Source organism: Rhinichthys klamathensis, unplaced genomic scaffold, assembly GCF_029890125.1.
Source record: "Rhinichthys klamathensis goyatoka isolate OS25496 unplaced genomic scaffold, OSU_Roscu_1.1 h1tg000004l_1, whole genome shotgun sequence".
NCBI lineage: Eukaryota > Metazoa > Chordata > Actinopteri > Cypriniformes > Leuciscidae > Rhinichthys > Rhinichthys klamathensis.
In genome coordinates, this window is record NW_026606557.1 from 1,484,592 (window position 1) to 1,496,125 (window position 11,534).

General features: G+C 40.3%; 1 protein-coding gene across 1 annotated transcript in view; it reads left to right on the top strand.

Moving 5' to 3' along the window:
- The window catches only part of arhgdia (Rho GDP dissociation inhibitor (GDI) alpha), a 26,921-nt gene extending 19,406 nt beyond the window's left edge, over window positions 1-7,515 (top strand). Inside the window, exons 3-6 of the mRNA XM_056250935.1 lie at window positions 4,303-4,386; window positions 5,726-5,802; window positions 6,130-6,193; window positions 7,304-7,515. Of these exons, the coding sequence (XP_056106910.1) occupies window positions 4,303-4,386; window positions 5,726-5,802; window positions 6,130-6,193; window positions 7,304-7,503 (425 nt within the window). The 3' untranslated portion in view covers window positions 7,504-7,515. The remainder of the gene's footprint in view (window positions 1-4,302; window positions 4,387-5,725; window positions 5,803-6,129; window positions 6,194-7,303) is intronic.
- The last annotated feature ends 4,019 nt before the right edge of the window (window positions 7,516-11,534 follow it).

Genomic DNA, 11,534 nt, shown 5'->3' on the forward strand with positions numbered 1-11,534 from the left:
TCTGTGCACCTTTACCGGTCAGAGCGCGCGCTGACACGGAGTAAAGCCTTGTTTATACTCGACGCGTCCGCACGAGCGCGAAGGTGAGGACGGCAAAAATGACGCGTTGGGTGCGCAAGACCTGCAAGACCCCATTTTGCTTGGCTGTGTGCACAGCTATTTTGTAAACAGCGCCGCATCCGAAGATGAACGACTTCAAGCCGAATCAGCCCGAGCGTGTAGGCTACGTCTCACCGCACCGGCACCCAGTTTGCGCGTCCAAATTGCAATGTTCATTGCAAAGTTTTTCTTTGTTAAGGTTTTGTTTACTGTGTGTGATTTATTTAAAACAAAGCACGTTCATTGCAACATTTTTGTTGTTGTTAAGGATTTGTTTACGGTGTTCTACGTGGTGCGCTAAACTGTGGAGCTGTTACAAAATAGCCAAATTAAAGCATTTAGTTGGCGGATAAAACATAGGCTAATTATATTTAGAATACAGTAATATATAACTGCTTAAAAAGGAATAAATATCAAGGAGTAAATCAATGAAAATTAATTTCTATTGGTAAAAAAAAAAAAATGCAACTGGTCGACCAATGAGAATGTCAGTCGACCAAGACTAAACGACTAAAGTTGACAGCCCTAATAAAAATCATTATGCCTATGGATCAATCCCCATGAAATATGGAAACATGTAAAACGTCTCGACTCGGACTCATTGGCGCATCACATGATGCTCCTTTTCCCCCCCTTTTTGTTGTATTAATGCATTCAAAAATTGCATTTAGGGATGCACCGATATGAACATTTTCAGCTAATACCGATATTTCTTTATACTTAAAAGCCGATATATTGGCTGATAAATCAAAATCCAAATTATTATATAATTTCTGAGAACCTGATTACACAAACCAAAGTGTCTCCATTGAAAGCCATGTCCTAAGCACACAATTATAATGTTCTCATCATTAATGTATGTAGCTTATATGACAGACTAATGGAGAGACCCCTTGCAGCCCCTCATGACGGAGTTTGGGCGATAAAAACCTTTCTATTTCTTTCTAAAATATCTCCTCAAAAACTTAAATTATTCATAACATTTGTGTAAAAAAAAGAAGATTTTTATCACACGACACTGAAGACTGGATTCAGCTTTGCATCACAATAAATTGCATTTATAAAAAATGATAAATATTGAACTTAAATATTCTTATAAATGTTATTTTAAATGGTAACATTTCAGAATATTACTGTTTTTTACTGTATTTCTGATAAATGCAGCCTTTGCGAGCATGAGACTTCTTTCAAGAACATTTAAAAAAATATATATATACCGACCCCAAACTTGTGACGATGTCAGGGAAATGTTATTGCCTTTTCTTTGATTATACAACATGACATTTTTAGAGGCACCGAATTGAAACTTTTAAAATTTTCTCCAAATCAAAATCATATGAAACGAACACGATTACAGAACGTACATTTCTTAGCGCAAGTGTTTTAAACTCAATTTGTGAAGGATTATTCGTCCTCTCTCACGATTGCTGAAGCTGATATGGTGTTGCATCGTAGCTTGATAAATATTCAGCGTGTGATTTTTCCTCCAGATACGCGAGTCGTTCCAGGACCCATCAGATAATGTTGATCCAGGAATGTGTCCTCCTCGGGTAAATCATGTTGTTCTGGGCTAGAGCTGGAGACTCTTGGTTCACGTCTGCTTCTCTCAGGAACGAGGCCACGTCTCGAGAGTTCCTGCTCCTTTTGCTTTCACCGGGGGTCCGCCATTACAATAACCCTGTGTGTGACGGCTCATCCCTTCACCTGAAGAGCTTTTTGAATCTCATTTCCTACTGTAGAGTGATATCAGAGATGATGATGGATGGATGATAATCTCCAGCTGTGTGTTTCTGTGGTTGGACGTCAGTTGTTGGGCTATTGGTCGTACTCTAAACAAAACTCTGAAGTTGCTTATAGAACAAGCGGCAGCAAATGCAGTTAGTTTTCCCAAAATACACCCGCTCCTCGTCCGACTAAACACCCGGCCTGATCTCACGACATTAGCGGAGCCAGAGGTTGAGCTGCTCAAACAAACAAAAGTGTTTTCTGGACGTTCTCGTCCTCACACATTCCTCGGGAAGTCGGGCTGTCAGCGTCTCTGTAATCTGGAATAGGATTCGTTATTTTAACATTTTCAAGTGAAGGCCATTGTTTGTTCCGAATTAGACTTCATTCTGGTGAAGGTGATGAGAAAATGCTGTTCATGTAACATGTTATGTGGCGTTGTTAATCGTAGGCATCACATTCCAGTGAGACCTCCAGTGAATCCTTGGTTCAGTGGTTGTTTACTGCCAAGTCTTTGTGATATCAGGGCCTGGATTTGGTACGAGTGTTGTACATAATTTGACTCATTCCCACGAGTTCTGCTTTTAAGTTTCCTTGCATTTATTCATTAGCATGCAAGTTTAGCGAGTATATTAGGGTGTGTTCACACTTGGCATGTTTGGTTCGTTTCAGACGAACCCTCTGTTAGTGTGGTTACTCGAACCCTGGTGGCTCCAAACAAGTGGACCGAGACGCTGCAAAGATGGGTCTTGACAAACGAACTCTGGTGCGGTTCGAATGAAATATGAACACAACACGGACCACAGACATGCAAACGAGCCCAAAACAGGATGTGATGTCACAAAATGTTACCCTATAAAGGGTCTAATGGTGTGTTCTCACCGAACGCGAATAGAGCGTCAAATACGCGTCTATCGCGTCTAGTTAGACGCTTGAACATTCGCTCGAGTTCAAATTTTTCAACTTGCGAATGATGCGTCTATTCACGTCTTTGCATTGCCTTTGTATGTAATCTACTCGCGCAAATAATTAAATTCGCGTTCGGTGTGAACACACCGTAATGCTCAAGCATGCCTGTTTTTTCTCATCATAGTGGCGATGTTCAGTACAAAACCGCGTCGTCACACAGCAGATCTTTATTTGTGTGTGCAAACGTGGAGCTGTTTTGATTCCATAACACTTTTTATAAGCTCTTTTTGAGTCCTCAGCTGGTCAGATTACCATCATATGTATGGTACGCACATACAACGAGCGCGTTTAGCCCAGAAGACAGCATCGTTTTAGATGTTCGTTAAGTTCCGTCGCAAAATATGCGTCGCAGAATCTGTCCAATCAAGATGTGAACGTATCCTTGTTCCTTGTGTGTTGTATCTTTAGGTTCGGTGTTAAAAATTCAGTTGTGAATGCTAAGCGAACCAAGACTAAATGTATCATTTTCTAGCCTGGTTAAAACCAGACCATTCTCAGTTGTAACTGAGTTATGGTCTGGCAAAGCGTCATAGACGCATCATTTCCAGAGGGGCGTCACCAACGGACGTCGCGGATAGACCTAAACCCAATCAGAGCGATGAAGGAGATGACGTATGCAGAGTGGCGGAGAAACATCTCCGAGTGTTGTTCTTTGCTCGGTTTTTAACAAAAAGGAAACGTTCAAATCGCTTAAAACAGACGCGATAGCTGATTCGAACGAGTGATGTTCGACGGCGGCATCCATCTTTGTAATGTAGGCTACAAAATCTGCTTCAAAATCCCAGCGCTGTCGTCAGCGTGTAAAGCCCGCCCCAACGTTTCTGATTGGTGCCTCGATTTCGGCGGATTGGAAATGGGCTTGAATGAGCTCTTTGCCGGACTAACTTTCAGAGCAAATCTAAATTTGCCGGAAGTTGTCTGGGTTTTCCCAGTCTAGTCATTTTCTCTTTTTTCTTTGGTCCGGTTGCACAACATTCATCTCAAGTGTGTAAAATATTAATGCAATGATCAGCGTGTGTGATTATAGCCACATTTAGAAGTCAAGACCATAATCAGAATGAGCGTTTGATTGGTTTGGAGATCAACACACAATTGAATCTGACTGCACTGGTTTTCCATTTTCCAAATTAAATTCAAAGTTTGAATTCAAATCCTCTTGTGCTGTGTGAATGCTAACATCTTGAACCCAAGGTGTGCGCTTGAATATTATTCGGCACATAATTGCATCAGTTTTATTCATAAATGGAAAGGAACATAATGTGTAGTGCATTGGGGTATTTGCAAGATGCTCTTAAAATATGTTGTAAAAACACAAATACATTGAGTGAGCAAGCATTTTTAGGTTAATGAATACATTTGTCTAAAATATTACCCCCCTCACATAACATAAAAAAATCCTTTCCATAAGAGTCAGCCATTTTCTGAAATGAAATTCAGGCCCTGGATGTACAAATGTCAATCTACGGCGTTTCTTATGTCATTTTCTTGTCTCTTTTGTTCACTTTGCAGATCCCACCGTTCCCAATATTCAGGTGACACGGTTAACTCTTATGTGTGAGACGGCTCCCGCCCCGCTGACCCTTGACCTGCAAGGTGAGTCGAGAACACTTCTGTTCTTAAAGGGATAGTTCACCCAAAAATAACAATCCTGTCATCTCACCCTCATGTCGCTCCAAACCCATAAGACTTTCGTTCAACCTCAGCATCTTTGTCCATCCGTGGAAAGGCGATTAAAAACATCAAGCTTCCAAAAGTTCATAATCGATATGAATCGAGTCGTACATTTTTATTTTATTCATCAGCGCACACATCAGATATGGTCAGCGGAAGCTCAAACATGTGAACACAAACCTCGTTGTTTGAGCTTTTATTTAGTCATTAACATTACAAATTAGTTTTGAAAATAAGACTTAGCATGAGAACTGTTATTTTACATAATCTACAGCATGTATATTCAAATACCCTATTTATATAATCGCATCACAACAATGTATATGTTGTGATGCAATAGTCTGAGCTCATTTCTCTTGGATATATTCATGCCGTTATTAGTTAGTGTTATTCAAGTTATGACTAAGCCAAACAAACCTGTGGTGCGAGGTAATCTTACGGTCACATGACCTAGATAAAGCACAGCAGAGAGAGAGAGAGAGAGAGAGAGATGAAGATGAGAGGAGAGAGTGTGTGTGTCCTTGCAGCCATCTGCTGGAAACATGATTCAACTGCAGTGTGTGTTCACAATCAACCTCACACCACACCTGACAACGCCAGCTCAACTTTCTGTTACATATTTGTTCTTATCCAGGTCATTATTAGTGGTCAATGGATACTTGCTTTTTAATGGCCAATGCCAATATAACAGGATGGCTGATATAAATAGATTCTGTAGTCTCATTTAGACACTTGTTATCGACCGTTCAAGACAAGTAAAAGCTTTAAAGTCCCCCTGTAGTCAATAATTGTATCCCTTAAAACTCATCTTTGATCACCAAAATGACACTTGTAAATGTTTTTTTCTTTCTTAAAAAAACTTGAATGTAACTCGACACCCTTGCCTCGTTTAGTAAACGTGGTTCTATGAATATGCAAATGAGCCCCGCCTCCACTCACTCACTCAGCTCAGAGATCCACTGGTTGACGATCACACGTTGATCTGATTGGTTACAAGGTAGTTTGTGACGTCAGAAACACCAGCGATTTCAAACCGTGTTTTTGAGACTGTCTTTGGTTCACTGCAGTTTTAAGGAGAAAATACTCAGCAATGCTGTCGACTTATGAATTTACACATGGTTTGTCTTAAAGCATATTAAAAACACCACATAGAAACAACATTAAAAGCTTGATTTTCACCACAGGGGGAGTTTAAAAAAGGGACATTTCTGATGTATTTTGTCATAGAATAAAGCTAAGCGTGTGTTTGTTCCTCTCTCAGGTGATCTGGAGTCCTATAAGAAGCAGTCGTTCGTGCTGAAGGAGGCGGTGGAGTACAGGATAAAGATCAGCTTCAAGGTTAGATGATCACAACAGGAAACATTTGAACAGTAATTGCTAGGGATGAACGGTATCGCTCAACTTCTACACGGTATAACAATTTCATGGCACATTAACTGTGTCCAGTAGAAGTCGCATTATCACTGAATTTACAGTAATTTACCATGTATTAGTGTCTGTTATTGGATAATCCAGTCAGTTATGATGCCCTGTATGTCCACATTACGTCATGGCTGCGTGAATAAATCTGCTGTGGGATAAACACTGGCACATTGTGTACCGACTGCATATGCAAACATGCTGCACTGAAAGAACGCCACATCACTGGTCCACATCTGCTTACAGGTAAACAAAGAGATCGTCTCGGGGTTGAAGTATGTACAGCAGACCTTCAGGAAAGGGGTGAAGAGTAAGTGTTCTTTAAAAATGACGCAATTTTGCATGTCACCGCAAATCAAAAGCAAATGTGCTGCTTTCCAGGTTTAGTAGTTCCTAGTATTCTCTCTTGATTCATTTTGGATTCTGCAAAAAAAAAAGGCAGCACAACAAATACTAATATGATGTATAAATACTGTAATACTTCATTTACATAATTGTATTTATTTTACTCGTGAGTATTTGGCAACACAAAGCTAAACATTTTGTAATGGGCTTCATTTTCTTTCAAGCAACAGCATATTCTTATTGCTTGACTTTTCTTTTAATTTTGGAGTGAAATTATATGATCCACATATTTCTGTGCATTATATTGCTTTGGTTGGGTGATTTAGATATTAGGGACTTGGGTAGGGCCTATGGAAGCATATGGGTAGCAATATTCAATTTGAAATGTAATATGCAAAATGACAATTTGCACATTGAATTTTGCTACATTCATTTCGGGACATTTAATGAAAATGCAATCGCGAGCGCCTTAACTGTGAGTGTAAATGCATGCAATTAAGAAAAATAACATTTAAATGATACTTTTAATACAGTTTTTGCTTGAACATATTAAACGTATCTTATCATTTCTGTAATACATTTTAAATTTGCAACTTATAAAGCGTTACAATATGTATTCAATTTCCATATTAAAACTAGTGTTTGAAATGGCAAATGTAAATTATATCATTGAATTATCATTTTGCACCAAACGTTGCACAAATGTATTGGAAAATGTAAATTTAAATACAGAAATGCATTGTCATTTTACAAATTGCATTTCAAATTGAATATTGCTACCCAAATGCTTCCATAAGGGCCGCCCTTTTCCATTCTTCTTGGAAAGCTGTTATGTAAATCCTGTGGCGTGTCTGGTGGGATTTTGCTTTATTTATCATGTTATAAATGTAAAATACATAAACTCGTACAAGGGCGTTTTTGGGGTCTTGGGGTCATTCGATCAAAGCATGTGCTATCAATGTTTTTTTGGGTTGTTGAAAGATTTGATTGCTCTAACCTCCACTCACTGACAATGAATTAATATAGCAAGTAGTCTTATTTAACCGAAACCTCTTCACCGGTTTCTTGTGTTCAGTTGACAAGTCTGACTACATGGTGGGCAGTTACGGGCCCCGGCCGAATGAATACGAGTTCCTGACACCCTTGGAGGAGGCGCCCAAAGGCATGCTGGCCCGAGGCACTTACAACATTAAATCCAAGTTCACTGACGACGACAAGCACGACCACCTGTCCTGGGAATGGAACCTCAACATCAAGAAGGAATGGAAAGATTGAGTGGTTTCCAAACCCCCATTTTCCTTCTTGCCATTCTCCTACCTAATTCCTCACTCCCTTTCTTCCCCTCCATCATCGTCATCACCATCATAGTTCTGGATTAACTGATTCAAAGGAACAGGATTTTTCTCACTCCGTCCACTTCCCACATCTTCAATCCCTTCCTCCACACATTCCTATCCCTTTCCCTCCCAAATGAGTATTGAGGCTTTTCATGAAATATATATGTGAAAACAAACAAAAACGTGCACAATCCATATTTTGTGTTTTGGTTTGTTTGTATATAAAAGTAAAACCAAGAGGAAAAAAAAAAAAATTCAGAAAAAAAAAAAAACCCTCATGGATACTTTTGACATGGATGTTATTAGTAATCTTCACTGCCCCTCGTCTTCCTCTCGTGTCCCCGAACCCTTCCCGATTATCCCACGTCATTCCTTTTTTTCTGACATTCCTCGTTTTCTTTTTTAACCATGATCTGCCTTTATGAGTGTAATGGGAGAAGGTGCCACTTGCTGATATTTTTGCCACTGGCATTCCCTCATAACTCAAGTTTGCCTTTGCCCAGAGGGAACGTGTCCGATGCCTTCGAGATGAGCCTAGGGTTAGTGTAGCACGGGTAACTGTTAGCGATTGTAGCGGCGCAGGTCTTTACTTGGCTCTCGGTATGAATGTGTGCGTGTCCGATTATGGTTTTAGTCATCCTGTCCACTAGGGGAGCCGTACTAAGAATCAGCCTTGCCCTGCTCTAACGGCGTAGGGGTTTTTGTGTTAACCATTTCATCGCCATGTGGCCTTAAAAATGATCCCTGTAGCAAGACATTGAGGAGCTGCCTTTTAGCATCTTAAGTTTAAATTCACTCAAGTCTTTAGTCCTGAAGAGGCCAAGGTGTTTTACCGACTCTTGCTCCCTCAAGGGACTGGCGGTCACATCTTCTGCCTCGTTCATTCGGCTCAATTCAGGATGGACCAACCTTGAAGGCCAGTAGAAGATGGTGAACCTTGATGCTGAGCAAACATTTTCCCCCAATTCAGTTATCAAATCCCTTCCAAAGACGACTGGTGCTTCAGAATGTGCCCTTTGCTTGTGGTTTACGTGAGTTGCCAGGTTTTAAAAAAAGTCTGATTTCACTAACAGATCTCAAGTGTTGAACTATTCTACAGAAAAATTACCAACACCATAGATTGTGCCTCCAGTATTGACGACCACACGCTGCTCTCGATGCGTAAACCTAAGGGAAAGAAAGTCAGGACTCTAAAGGAGGTGCATTTGTAGTGGGAACAGATCTGGAGTGAACCCTAAATCTCAACTCTCAGTTCCAGTCCAGGTGTAGTCTGACCTCAATGTTCAAACGAGAGAGGATGTGCTCATGCATCACTGTACTGTTTTATACACGCTTGTTTTTTTCTTTTTTTCGGTGACATTGCCTGCAAAGTAGTGGCTTGTTGTGCTGGTCCAGAATGCTGCTTCTGTCTTCACCTGTTTGTACTTATCTGGAGATTACTGTTCACCTGTGTCAACATTAAAGTGTTCAGAACAGACCGTTTCTTTTGTCTTCCATTCACCGACATCAATTCTGTACCATTGTTTTTTGTTTTACTTCACCAGGGTGATGTCTAGATGGGAAGCCTCATTCTGACTTTGAACTTAGTGGCACCAAGGTTAGGAGTTGTCTTGTAGTCTTGCACAGCCAGTCCTGACCATAGATATCCATAATAAAGGCTAGATGTCTTACTCTATCGTCATCACCGTCGGCCATCTTGCCACAGGCAAGCTTTCTGGCGGGATCTATGGTACCTGATGTAAGATGAGTGATCAGCACGAACACAAATACTCTCGTTGAAATCTTGACGGATTTACAAACGGTTTGGTTTCTTACAAACGTTATTAACGTGGCTATAATTCTGGATGATTATTTATTTATACACTTATTATTCATAAGTATGCAGTGTCATAACTACATCTCTGACGTTTATAACAAACCAAACCGTTTGAAAATCAGTAGAAAATTGAGCAAGTTATGGTTATTTAAAAAGTACATGCACCATTAAAACACAATGTTACGAGTGAGCGAGCTGCCTGTGACAAGATGGCCGCCAGGTGCGGACGTCGACCTCCATTGGCCAGTAGCGCGGACGAGACATCTAGCCTTTATTATGGATATCTATGGTCCTGACTATCGGCATAAAGTCTGGTCTACATTACAGCTAGAGCTAGGTATACTTCATTTTCTGAGCTCTACTCCATCTAGCGCACAGTTGAGCACACCAGACATTCAAAGTACACTTCATTGACAGTAGCTACGTTTCATGGGACACGGACACCGTTTGTTGAATGAATCTGAACGTAGTTTACATGAACTCTAAATAAAGTGATCGGGTTGATGTGCGCATTATGTAACAAGCTTCAAATCAGAATTGATCTTTTTACATGCGCACACTGGACGAATATACAGTTTCCCGCTGTTTAAACGTTACCTACGTTGCTTCTTTGTTTTAAAGAGCAGACGTAAAGGGACAGTTCACCCGAAAATGAAAATTACCCCATGATTTACTCACCCTCAAGCCATCCTAGGTGTAAATGACATTCTTATACAATTAGGAGGATATGATGAGTTATATTAATAAATACCATTGCTCTTCCAAGGTTTATAATGGCAGTGAATAGTGGTTCTGATTTTGAAGCCCAAAAAAAGCACATCCATCATAAGAAATCCATACGGCTCCAGGGGCTTAATAAACTCCTTCTGAAGCAAAGCAATGGGTTTTGGTAAGAAAAAATATACATATTTAAAACTTTATGACTAGCTTTCGGCAGACGGCCTACGCAAATTGACATTTTCGGGTGAATTATCCCTTTAATATTTATCTATTTAGGGTCCCAATTTGGAGACGACGAGCACATGAACCATTGTGCCGTGCTGCTTATATTTATCAAGCAGTAAAAACGCCCCTTCCCGTGTCCAAAACAAGCAGTCTGAGGATGAGGGTCTGAAACAAGGACTGGTGGGACGTTGTCTTGCTGTACTTCACAGAAGATGAGTGGAGACTTTTAAAATTACATGACAGTCATTTATGACACTTAACAGCTTGTTCCACGCATCACACGATCAAGTGTTTGCATGTCCTCTCGATCGGATTAGAAAAGGTTTAAACTACCACTTACAATCCGAATGAAATTTGAATAGGATTTGGCCAATTCATTCCGACTGACGTGGTTGTATGCGACTTTTTTATTCCGACTGTGCTACTAATCCGATTATAAGCGTACATGAAAATACAGCTACTGTGCGCGGATGGATGCATTGGGCACATGCCCACTACCTAGTGGACCTAATTGGGCTGCACGCAGATACAAATTGTCAGAGCAGAAGGCAGACAAGGGGAGTATACTTTAGGCTTTACTCTAAAGAGGAGACTGACTAACAAGAAAGTGTCCACAGTTCATTTTAATTTTAATTTGACTATATTTTGAGGGATGGGGTTATTCAAAATGGTTGATTAACACCAGAAATTAGCCAAACGTAGAGAAAAATGGATGGAGACTTTGCGATCAGAATTTGTGTTCATCCAAAATTACCAATTGTTGAAGACTCAGAGATACCCATAAGCAAGACTATATATTCAAACTACTAAGCGCCTCAAAGTACTGAATATCATCTAAATACGACTTGATGGAACTAACCTAAACCTTTTGTAGGCCCAGTGATTAGTGCTTCCTCATTGTAGCAATCTAGTACCTCGTGGGCACCTTTAGTTCCTGGTGGACAGGTTCACCCAAACTCCCAGATGTTACAGAAAGCCAGCAAGATAAGAACTTGATTTTCTGCAATTGTTGGCCAGTTTTGTGTGAAATGTGCGTCAGATGGTCAGTCTGTGGGCCAAAACTGTTGCATGTAAGATTTTTCACAGAACAAGGTTTCCTTCTAGACACAACCCTACAGCGGATTCATCCCGATCACTCAACTCACTCACTCACTCACTCACTCACTCGTTCATCCATATGCTCAAGGTAATAAATGTATCAAACACCC